The sequence below is a fragment of the Pelodiscus sinensis genome, chromosome 3 (assembly GCF_049634645.1).
Source record: "Pelodiscus sinensis isolate JC-2024 chromosome 3, ASM4963464v1, whole genome shotgun sequence".
NCBI classification, from domain to species: domain Eukaryota; kingdom Metazoa; phylum Chordata; order Testudines; family Trionychidae; genus Pelodiscus; species Pelodiscus sinensis.
The window spans coordinates 149,409,085-149,421,810 of NC_134713.1; the positions used below are offsets into that span (position 1 = coordinate 149,409,085).

Here is a 12,726-nt window from a genome sequence, read left to right on the forward strand (position 1 = left end):
AGCCGCTCTCTCGGCCGGGCTCCTGTGAGCTGCACGTGTGCTTGCGGCTCCAGCCTGCTCTCGCTAGCAGCTGGCCACTGAGCACAGGCAGCTGCCTTGGGACCGGGACATAAGGCTGGGGAAGAAAGGGAACTGGGTTACAGCAGGGAGGGGAGGTGTTTGGCTCTGGAGAAGAGAAGGGGAAGAGAGGAGAGGGGGATCGGGTTGGGAGTATGCCCCTATGATGGGTCTACCAGGATCTGCACTTCGTCCAGCGAGGAGAGGTCGGCAGAGAATGATGCGGCGAGCGGCAAACCCTCCGCTGCTTTGCAGGGAGGTGGGGGAAGGGAGCCCATGTCCCTGGATGCCTTGCCCCCTCTCCTCTGCCCCCACTTGCAAACTGGCAGCTGGGTTTCCTCCGCTGGCCTGTAGTCGGCAGCTGTGCGGGGCTTCCCCCGCCTCCCTGCAAAGCAGCAGAGGGTTTGCCACTCGCCACGCCATTCCCCGCCGATCCACCTTGCTGGACACAGTGCGGGTCCTGGCAGACCTATCACAGCCGCCTTATAGTACCTTCCAGTACGCCGGATTATCAGAAGTCTACTGCATTACTCCTCTTTTCATAATTTATACTGCCGCACAAAGTAGTCCGCCACTTGATTTTTTTTCATGTTATTTCGGGGACAGTTGTGTTATTCAAAAAACGTTCCCGAAAAAAAAATCATGCTATTGCAAAAACTTGTAAAGCGGGCATGTGTTACACAAGTAATTACTGTACCAATTACTATTATAATGATCACTTGTTCTGCGTAAAGGGAATGTTACAGAAAACAACTTTAATTTATATTTTATAAAGCAGTTTTATAATTTTAAAATATAATTATTTTTATTTAAAAAAATAACAAATACTTGTATGTAAACTGCTAGAGATGTGCTCAAGAACTATATTTTCAATAATTATTTGTATTACATATATAATTGTATACAGCTAGAGGACAACTAATTATTGATAATTATTGTATAATATTTAATTCTGAATCTGTGATTATCATATTAAAGATTTTATAACCTTATAATGCAATTAAATATATTTAATTATTACACTTTCTATCCTCTATGAATGTTCTTAATAAGTGGATTTTTTACATAAAACTAATCTGGGACATTTTTTGCCAGATTTTAAAACAGACTTCCCCATTGATATAAGTGGTAATTTCTCCTTAACAACTGATGTGACAATTTGGTCCACTGTTTTTTAAAAAAAAACAGAGTTCCATCTTGCATGCCTTACTTACATATGGTTCCATGGAGTCAATGTGAACAGTAGTTGGGAAACTAAGTTTTAATGTAATATATGTTTTTCTTCATGCAAAAATAGGGTAAAATTCTTCTCTCTAATTGTTTTATCTAGCTAGGGTGATCCAAAATCCTCTGATGTCAAAATCCTCTGATGTCAATAGTAAGTTATTGACTTCAGTGGACTTTGGATCAAGCGCTTAATGCCCTGAGATCCAACTATGGAGTCCTGATATAATAAAACTCTAGTAGAAGTCAAGGGCTGCAGAAACTGGTCCTTTGTTTGAGATTTACTCTAAGGATTAAATCCTGGCCTCATTAAAGTCAATGGCAAAACTCTAACGGACATGAGTATTTTTTGTATTGCTTACATCTAATAAGTGGATTTGTCTTTGTGAATCCACTGTATAATGTATGTTAACATAATTTGTTTCATGAATAATGACAACTATCTTTTTTAAACTTGCAGCAAGTAGTGGCAGCAATAAATGCAGGAATCATACCTTTAAGAAACACATCTCAAATCAGTCACTGGGACTTGGGAAGTTCTTTCTTCTTTGCTGGCACTGTTATTACCACCATAGGTAGGTCACAACTTATTACATTTTTACAGTACATGAGCTGTAATTTAATTTCAAATATGTGCATGTGTGGGTGGCTATTAATGGTAACAATGGAAAATTGTCTAATTCATGGTAGAGTTACTAGCCTTAGGGACAGAAATATGAGATTTCCTTCAGGGATGCAGGCTATCTAAGTGACCCATTAATGAGAAGTAGATTTCTGTGTTATATTTTCAACAGAATGTGGAAAAGTTTTCTGAGGAGAAAGTACTATTTCAAGTTAGTAGCTGTGTTATCAAAATAGCTCAATATTAGATGTTTTAAATCTAATATGTATATAAGCCATTGTGATATGGAGAGAAGCAAATCTCTACAATCATGCATTTTTATTGTTGTCCTTTTTAAATTCTCAGTGAGATGAGAAACTTCTAGGGATTCAGTTTACCCTTTCTAAGTGGTCCATTATAAAAATGGTTTTGATAATCAGATTAGATTGCAACAGCTGGCTTTTCAGCAAGGTCCTGTGGGGTTCAGTGAAGATCAGAACAGTCAGATGATTTGTCTGTGGTCATATGTTTAGTCAGAAGTTGGCAACCTAGACTTTTTCAAACACTTAAGATCCATTGCTCTGCTGAGCAGGTGTAAATAAAAGCAACATTTGGCCTTTAAGACTTTTGTACTGACCTCAAGACAGTGCAGCTTCCTTATATCCTAGATATTGATTTATGTATGGACAGTCTTTTTTCTTTTACTGTTCATCTTAAATGATGGGAGAAGCCCATGGGGAATAGAATGCTCATTCATAAAATACTTATAAATTTAAAGAAAAAAATAGAATTATAAGTGCAAAATTTAGACAACAATATAGATCATTTTAGCACTGTTAAAATGTTTATTGTCATATAATCTTCACATACGTTTCTTCCAGCAAAAGAATGCTCTCTTCAGTTGAGTTTAATAGAGTGACTTCAGTTCTTTTGTTGTATAGGTGCATTTTATATTCTATTTATTATCTGTAAGTTTAAATCTATGTATAACGAGTGGGCGTATGTGTGTAATATTTTTGCAAATAATAAACAACTAGCTTGTTGTAAGAAATCCTGGCCCTATTGAAATCCATATCGAAATTCATATTGTCTTCAGTGAGTCCAGGATTTCACCTATAGTGAAACATAAAAGAAATGATCAAAACATAAATGTCAATCTAATACATACCTGCAAAATCAAGGAAACTCAGAAGCAAGGTGCTGATATTGGCCTTGAGTCACACTTCTTTTTCTGACCCCATAGGCTCTTTTGCCTCAAATTAATGTCATTTTAATGTTGTACTCTGTATTAGAATAGATCAAGAACTTATTCTAGTTCATTCAATTTTTTTTCTTTCTAAATTTCTAATTTCATCCTATTATATGGAATATTTTTAACAATAGGAAGAAATAAGGCATTTAGTTCTATACAATCCTGAATAGAACAGAGTGAAATTGAAATATCCTTCTGCAGGACATTCTGATAGTTTTGTATGTGATCCAAATCAGGGCAAAGAGATGAAATGTCAAAAACTTCTATGGAATGACACATTTAAAAATATTGTTTTTATTACTGGCAACATTTTTTATTTTAGCATTTTCTATCAAAACAAAACATTTTGGATTTCCTGAAAATAAATGTGTTTGTTGCAATTTGTTGAACTCCCCCAAAATGTTTCATTTACACTCAACTCAGTATGGGTATGTCTATACTAGCTCATTAATTCGAGCTAGGTAGGCAAATGAGGCGACCGGAGTTGCAAATGAATCCCGAGATTTAAATATCCCGGGCTTTATTTGCGTGTTCCCGTCCAGTCACCATTTTGAAATTTCACTAGCCCGAACTCACTGCCGCATGGCTACACGTGGCAGTGAAACGTTAATTTGAACCAAGTCCTAAGTTCGAATTAACTGTTACTCCTTGTGGAATGAGGATATTTAAATCCCAGGCTTCATTTGCAACTCCAGTCGCCTCATTTGCCTACCTAGCTCGAATTAATGAGCTAGTGTAGACATACCCTATTAAACTTCATTCCTCTATGGTGGCAAATACAACTTATCATTCAGGTTCATTGCTCCAGTTCTTTATTTTGGGCCATACTCCTGGGCCAGGTGTCCCATGCTGCTTAGGCACAGGGAAGATATACTCTGGACATACTCTGGACAGCAAGCCTGTTCCATAGAAAAGAACAGGGGTGTCAGGTGTCAGAATTACATCTCCAATTAGGCAATGTTCCACAACAGGGAAAAGCAGTTTAATGCCGATCTGACTTCAAATGCCACATTTTGGGTCAGTTCAATACGCCAAAATAATTAGATTTGGGTTTGAATGAACTCAAATTAAATATTTTGTATCACTTCTCCTGCCAGAAAATCAAAACATTATTTTGATATTGCAGAAACTGCCTTATCTCCACTGCTGAAAAATTTCTGACCCGCTCTTGTACTGCACAAGTACTTATTTTTTTTCAAAGTTATAAAGGCCCTCAGTTAAGAACTATGTTTGTTCGTTTGTTTTCTAACAATTCCCAGATTAGTAAACAAAATACAAAACTGAATTAAGAACTTCTAAAATGTACTAGTTCCCCCTGCCCAAAACCATGGCTTTCCATTGTAATATGTATGACACAGCATTTTCCCATCATGACACAGAGATGCAAATTGATTGTACTGCAGAGGGCTTGCGATGTACTGGAAGTTTGGCTGCCATGAAAACCCCTAGAGAAGTGAGGAAATCAGAACTAATATAATGTTTTGATGCAGTTTTATTGGTTCTGCAAAATAGTTTGTGATTTGACTCCTTATAACATGATGACATCAAGTGATACTGAGCCCTAATATTATAGAGCCTGAAATACGTTAGACTTTCTGTCTGTGAGCACATCTGTGGAAACCGCGGCATTCCTGTTGATTTTGGGACAGATAGCAGTCACCTATTTTAAATTTTCATGAGACTGAAAATGCAGGCTATGGATATCTCCAAAGAGTTTTCATGCCACTCAATCAAACTCTACTGATAGTCTCTGCAGAATTTCAAAGGGGCTTTATAATTATTTTCTTATATTTGCTCATTCTTTAATAACAAGCTATACATCAGCCATGTACTTGAATACATGAGGAGGTATTACTGTCATTTACAGAAAATTATAGCTATTAGGTATAACACCTGACAGCATGTTCCCTGATTTTCTTAATTGCTCATCTATATATATATATATATATATATATATATATATATATATATATATCTTTGGCTAATCATTTCTACCACACTCATCACTGTTGCATCTTTGCATCTTAGACTCCTTAAGGGAAGTGAAAGGTTTGCATGTATGGAACTTTGGTTTAAATCTTCTCTGAGGGGTACAATTCCTGTTATATATCTGTCCATCGCTGTGAAGTACACTGGTTACCACTCATTTGGAGGAACTGACAAACCTATAATTAGGGATTCATCATGATGATTTAACCTTTTTTCTCTGCTACACAAACAAAGGGGCTAGTGGAGAAAAGATTTTACAATTGGGTAAATTCAAATACTACAGTGATGGAGTTGCATAAGTACATAGATCAAACTATTCAAGCCATGCCAATTTTGATAGACTTTCTAGCTGGTATTCATTCATATGATTTTATATTCAGTGCATTTCACATAGAGTTTCAGGTTCATTCAAACCCCAAATGATATGGGCAAAGCAAGCACAGTGTGCCCTAATAGTTCTGTGGATTGCAGCTGGGTTCCTGGAGGGATCATTTTTTCAAACCCAGAAGTAAAACCAGTGGCTACTTGAAATTCTTATTTGAAGTCTGTAGTTAGGTGAGAGAGGTTGGACCGGGAGGAAACAACTGCAGCAAAATCTCACTAATGACTCTCTGACTGGGGTATCCAAAATTACTGACTTACTAACCAAGGAACAAAAAGCAAAGATACTGCACCAGAAAGTGTACTTTGTTATTATTTGGAGGGTTAGTAACTTTTAATTATGTTTCAATTTTAGTTTTGTAATGGGTAATTTTGCCTTGTAAAAAAGTGTGAGAAGAGAAGCAGGATGATGCAGATGTCATGGTCCCATGGGGTCTCTGCTGCATGTCTTTGAGCAGAGAAACATTTTTAATGTAGACACCCTTTATACTGTTTGTGTCTGACAGGCTGATCCACTGCAACAGGGGGGTATGTTTGAGTACATGGTGGAGTCTCATTGAGGGAATCTGAGCTCTGTGATAACAGTTCAACATCACCTAATGCTGGTGAGTGATGGGTCCTATTGCCAACAACAGAATGGCGAGGGCTGCAGAAATCCCTGGTGCAAAACCAGCAGGTAATTGTAGTCTCAAGTTCTGAGGGCGATGAGGGTGAAAATTAAGCAGGTCAGCCAGCAAGAAATGGGTCAGAAAGGGCGAGGGAGGCCGTGGCTGAGAGATATAGCTGATGTTCAGTGGCCTGTAGCGGGAATGTGGCACAGGGAAGTGGGTCAAAAGGAACTGGCCTTGGCTTTGTTCAGCAACTGGAGATCTTGGCCCAAATTCTTTCTCCAGAAGTCCAGTTTCAGACCTATATATAGACAAGTAAAAAGAAACATATTAGATGGATGTTTCAAGGGACTTGACAGTCCCTTGAGCTCACTTGGCTTTTTTCTTATGACAGCTTTCTCATCACAGAAATCCATCAGTAACACTGTTCATAATGAAAAACTGCATTCCTTCAAATGTCTCAGCACCATCACAGCCAGCTGTAATAATGCTGCTTCTTCTCCAGTCTGTCCACTGCTTGAAGCACGAGGAATAATATTTAATAATTGTAGCTGTTTACACCTCCAGAGAATGTACATATTACACAGCTGTTCTGGGGCAGACACCAGTGGGGGAATCTAATGCGGCAGAATCTAATGGTTCAACAGAGCTTCACAGGTAACTTCTGAGCCCTGAGTATACTTTTTAGATGGATTAGTACCCCAGCCAAAGAATTTTCTCGGCAATCTTCATCACCAAGTCAACAAAGCAGATTGTCACCTCTTTCTCCTCATATTCTCTCAGTCATTTTTCCATTCTCTTTTTACCAGTCTCCACATTCCTCATAAACTTGTGTTCTGGCTGTCCATCCACAGTTGCTATGTGCACCTGAAACTTGACGTCTTGGGTGAAGAAATGTGCCTGAAGCCGCTGATGTGTGCACTGATCCTATCCATAACAACTTTGGATTTAGATTTCCAATACACTGCACTGTAATGACAAACCCCCATGCTTTTTGGCTCCAAATCCCAAGACTTTTATCACAGACATTAAGTATTATCATGAAGCATAAGAAGTATGCATATTTTTCTGAAATAAAATGCAGATTTTAAAAAAAAATCTGATTTAGGAAACAATTGCAAATAGCAAATGCTTGTTGGCATTCTAGCAAATGGATCACTTTCGTCTACAAATGTGAACTATCATTTGGCAGGCAAAATAAAATGTCACAATTTCATATTTGTAATTAGATATCTGGTCTATAGAGATTCAAATACAATTTAATCACAAAGAACATTGCATATAACTGTGTGAGAGAATGTAACTCTGCGGATGATAGTATTTTTGGTGAAACTGGCACTTTTAAACAACTTTTGCTATATAATTAAATTATTTGACTCAATTACAAAATGGTACTGCTATCTGTTAGCAAACTTTTGCTACAGCTGTAAAGAATGTGTGTTAACTCCGTAATCAAACACACCAAATAGACATTTTAGAGATCTGAGTTTGTAAATTACCTTTTCTCTTTGGCTCAGCTGGACAAGGTGGTACAGGTTGGACCTCCCTGGTCTGGTACCATTGGGACATGACCAGTCCCGAACAAGGGATTTTGCTGGACCAGAGGAGGTCATTTCTGTCCCCTCCCTCCCCCCTGCCCCTGCAACTGGTCTCCCAGCCCAGCTCCACTCCTGGCTAGGCTGCTGGCCTTCTAGCTGGCTCCTCACTCTGCTGCCAGCTGTCCTGACCTGCCAGACCCACAGAACTCCCAGCCTTGCTAGCCCCTGCTGCCATGCCACCCCACTGGCTCCTGCTAGCAGGCTGTGATCGCAGTGCCAAGGTTCCCCTCTAACTCTGCTGCAGCAGACCGCTGCCCCACTCCTGAGCCCAGTGGAGCTCCAGCCACCTTGATGTTGGCCCAACTGGACTCCTGTAGCAGGGCTCTTGGCTGTCAGCACTACTGTAGCCAACCTGACTGAGTTCTTAGCCCCTGTAGGGCTCCTGCCTCCAGCCCTGCACCAGGACTCTCTAGTCCAGGAACATCCGTGGCCTGACAGGTCAGAGTCCTGATTTAGAGAGGTTCAAACCTGTGTATCATCCACTCAGGTGGACCAAGTGGCTCGCCACACCCGTGGACAATGTATGTGGATGGGGGGCTCTGAGCTCTCAGAAAGGCTTAGGCCTTGGGTTTTAGGGGCAGCCAGCCTTCATTGTTGCTTGGGGTATGTCTACACTACCCCGCTAGTTCAAACTAGCGGGGTAATGTATGCATACCGAACTTGCTAATGAAGTTCCACGAGGCGTACAGATAGTTCGGAATGGCTACATAGTTTGAACTATCTAGTCCGTGCCGTGTGTAACCGCGCGGCACGGGGTTCGCACTAGCCGGCTTTTAAAAATGGCGGCGCCGGCTTTATGCTAATGAAGCCCGGGAAATTCAAATCCCGGGCTTCATTAGCAAGTTCAGTATGCATACATTACCCCCCTAGTTCGAACTAGCGGGGTAGTGTAGACATACCCTTGGAGTGTGGTGCTCTAGTGGTGATTTAAAGGGCTCAAGGCTCCAGCCATGGAGGTCATTTGGCATTTTGAATCGCCTGGCACTGGGGCAATTTCCCCTTTTGTCCTCCTCTCCCCATTGGAAGTCCCACATCTCTATTCAATTATTTTCTCTTTTCATTTTTGGTACAGTTTTTAGTGGCACATTTCATAATATAAATGAAACAGATGGAGTAAAATCATCCCATCCACACTTATATCCCCTCCGAACATCAGCACCATCCAGAACAAGCCCTGGGAAGAGGGGTCATTTGTATTGTTCCCATAAACTTTTGAGTGAGTTGCCAAGAATCAGCATAAATGTTACATTTCAAGAGTCCTGATATTGGTTTAGCAGGTTATAAATGCTGAGCCCTCATAACGATAAAGAGTGTATAATATAGTTGGTCAAGAAATGTGTTTTTCCATCTTTGCATAGTTCAAACCTTTGCAATACAGGGCTATCGTTTGAAACAAAACTGGAATAAATGCACTAAATTTTGCTAACGCAAGTTCCTCTAGAGTATTCTTCTTTCAACCACTCTATTTGAGTGCTACAGAAATTGGCTGTCAGAGATGAATAGGATGTTGCAATAACCTACTGTCAGAAAGCTACAAGCATTAGCCTAATTATCATCATACAATAATTGGTATAGAGGCATCTTGAAATAAAAAAGAAAACAAATGAATAGATGCTGTACAGCTTTGAACTCCACCTTGCCAGATGAAATTGCAAAGGGAAATCTGAATATTATTAGAATTGTAACAGATTTTATCAGAAAAACATTCTTGTGTGTGTGAAAATTTCTCCTGACCAGGAACTTTTCAAATGTAAAAATGCCAAGAACACTCTCTAGAATTAACATATTCCACATGATGGAACTAGTTAACCCCCCTTGTAAATCTCTTGATGTCAGTGGATACACAAGTGGGATAGATTCAGGCCATTTGTTTCTCTATGAATTCGGCTTTGGCTTTTCCTGAAGTTATTTAGTTTTGCTGCATTGTAGCCTTTGGAGTATGTGACTGATGGAACTTTACCAGCCAGAAAACCTTGCTCAGCTTTCTCTCAAGGGTTCCAGTTAAGGCAACTTCAAGCCGTAACAGAGAGTCTTCTCTTTGCTACTGCCTTGGAAATGCAAATGGTTAAGTAGAGCTTCAGACAGGGATATGTTTCTGGGGTGAAGAATAATAATTGGTTGTAAATACTCATGGGGTGATGCAGGCAGATGGTGTCAGAGAAGCAGATAGTGTTATGAGCATGTGGTGATTAGAGACATTTCATAGGTGGTTGCTGGGGGATGAGGAGTTTTAGGATCTGGAACTGGATGTGGCCCTCAGCCTCTAACTTTCCACACAACTCGCTTCCCACACCTCATTTCTGGGAGCTGGCAATGCTGTCTATACTTAGGGTGCCCAACAGTTTCCATTATAACATCCTATTTATGCTTGCTTATAACTTAACAAAACTTTAGCCACTTTTCCATCTTGGGTGTTAGCTGCAGAATGAGTATTTTTGGAAAATTTCAGCAGAAATGATCTAGCCATTTCTGAAAATAAGATTAGAGAAATAAATTGTTTCTCCCATATTAAAACATTCTTACAACTGTTAAAAAGCTCAACCATTTTCATGCTTGAGACCAGGGAACTGAGATTTGGTAGAGGAGGTAACTATATTGCAAGGCACATGCTTTTGGTTGTTCCTGTAAAAACTACCCAAATTTGACCAAGTTGCAACTCGTTGGGGAAAAAAAAATCTCAGTTTGCACATCTAAGTAGACTCGGAAGAGTTTAGCAGCTAAATTCCTCACAAATTCCATCTGTACAGTGCATGCTCCAGATGCAGTACTTTCCCAGTAATTGATGCTCCCCATTTCTGTGGACAACTGTGATTGTTTGTATAGGAATTGAGAATAATTGTGTGCTCTCAAGACTTACCTGCTTTGGTAATCAAGCAGCATGGAAGAGGAGCAGTCTGACTCAACTGGAAACAAGAGACAGACTTTGAGAGTGAGGGGAGAGGCCTGGATAGGTTCAGTTACCTTGGGAACAGCAATAGAGAAATCCAACTTTGTACATGTAGCTCTGCTAAAATATTGCTGTTGTGGCATATACTAATTGTAGGACAATTGATTGTTTCCCATCTTCACTTTATGAAACTTTGAAACACTCCCCTCTTTCTATACTGATGCAAGTGGCTTCAGTTGCCTGTATTTGGATTTCTTTCTTCCAATTGGGCAACAGAAAGTTTTTGTGCTTTTCCTGCATTTCCAGTTTCAATGCAGTTTCAAAAACTTGTTTCTTTTCATAAAGTGAAGGTGTGCGTCTGCTTTTGCGCAAAAACTTGCCAGCTGTCTACACTGGCTGCTTGAATTTGCGCAAGAGCACTGACTTTGTAATGTACAAAATCAGTGCTTCTTGCGCAAATACTTTCCCATTCCCGCTCAGGAAAAAGCCCTTTTGCGCAAGAATACTTGCGTAATAGAGCCAGTGTAGACAGGGAAGAACTGTTTTGCGCAAAAAAACCCTGATGGCTAAAATGGCGATCGGGGCTTTCTTGCATAAAATCGCATCTAGACTTTTTGCCCAAAAGCATCCATGCCAATCTAGACGCGCTTTTGTGGAAATACTTTTAACGGAAAAACTTTTCAGTTAAAAGTATTTCCACAAAATCATGCCAGTCTAGATGCAGTGAAGGTGTCTGGAGTAAAATGAGAGAACTGCTAAATGTAGCAAAGATATATCTAGAATGCTTGTCTGAGTAAAGTAATACCTTATTCATTTATTTTTTGGTTTTAGTAACTGCATTAGGACTGGTAAAATTAACCACCAGAGTCCTGAATTCTATAAAGAAGAGGGTCACAAGGTTTTGCATCTGGAAGAAATCTCAGCAAAGTTACATGATCGTGTGTTTTACTTCCTTTACAACATGTAGAAGTGTGGGTGTGATATTGAGTCATGATTTGGGTCTATTCATTAAAGCTCTTTTATGTCCTCTGTAGATCTGCTGGCTAGCCTATCGCTAAACGTTCCTTTTTCCATGTTAACCGATCTACCGTAGAATCATATAATTCTAGGGCTGGGAGAGACCTCAGGAAGTCATGGAGTCCAGCCCCCTGCACAAAGCAGGACCAACCCCAACTAAATTATCCCAGCCAGGGCTTTAAAACTTTTAGGAATGGAAACTCCAGCACCTCTGTAGGTAACCCATTCCAGTGCTTCACCACGCTCCTAGTGAAATGGTTTTTCTTAATCTCCAGCCTACAGCTCTCCACTGCAACTTGAGACCATTGCTCCTTGTTCTGCCATCTGTCACTACTGTCAACAGCCTCTCTCCATCCTCTTTGGAATCCCCCTTCAGGAAGTTGAAGGCTGCTATCAAATCCCCCCTCACTCTTCTCTTCTGCAGACTTAATAAGCCTAAATCCCTCAGCTTCTCCTTGTAGGTCATGTGCTCCAGCCTCCTAATCATTTTCCTGTGCTGGTGATTCACAGCTGTTTGTCCCCAACTTTAGTCACATGGTTATATGAAACAAAATTTTTCAAAAAGCTCTGTATGTTGAGGGCTAAACTCCCTTGAAAATCTGACCTTAAGTGCCACAGTAGGAGTTATTGACTGCTGAAACTTGTCACACTGTCTGGAGTTACATACAACTAGTGTACTGAGTGCAAACCTGTCAGAAACAGGGCAGATACCCCAAACTGCTGGAATGTTCTAGAATTAGATTTTACCAGTTAAGTAATAAATATGAACTTCTAGATCACTTATTTCAGTCTTACTATGAAGTCACAGTCTTCTTAGACTCTCCAGCCCATCTTGCCATTCAGTCAAACTGAGCTTTGTGATAGTGATCATAAAAACCAAAATCGCCACATCTGATTTCTCCCAGTCCAAAGAGACCAATCACTTATCTCCGATTAACTGGCATCAACTAGCTAAAGGTCTTTTAGGTAGGAAAAAAGAATGACAGTTATTGAGAGATTAAAACAGGTAAAATATGCCACTGTTTGTAAATTCCAAATGGTAGTGGTAATTTAATAAATTGCCACTCTTCCAATAGGGTACCCATATTGTTTCTGTGGACCTCTGGTTTGTA

The 12,726-nt window shown here is 39.9% G+C and overlaps 1 protein-coding gene and 1 long non-coding RNA gene across 3 annotated transcripts in view; one reads left to right on the top strand and one right to left on the bottom strand.

The window, feature by feature from the left end:
* Positions 1–12,726, top strand: part of KCNK2 (potassium two pore domain channel subfamily K member 2) — a 265,921-nt gene that overhangs the window by 142,156 nt on the left and 111,039 nt on the right. For both annotated transcript variants that reach the window (XM_025178605.2, XM_006137350.4), the window contains exon 3: positions 1,742–1,856. In XM_025178605.2, the coding sequence (XP_025034390.1) occupies positions 1,742–1,856 (115 nt within the window). The remainder of the gene's footprint in view (positions 1–1,741; positions 1,857–12,726) is intronic.
* On the bottom strand, positions 5,675–12,308 carry LOC142828020 (uncharacterized). The gene is made up of 3 exons (XR_012902929.1): positions 12,219–12,308; positions 10,568–10,613; positions 5,675–6,413 (listed from the first exon to the last, which is right to left on the bottom strand). It is a non-coding gene; the product is annotated as an uncharacterized LOC142828020 (long non-coding RNA).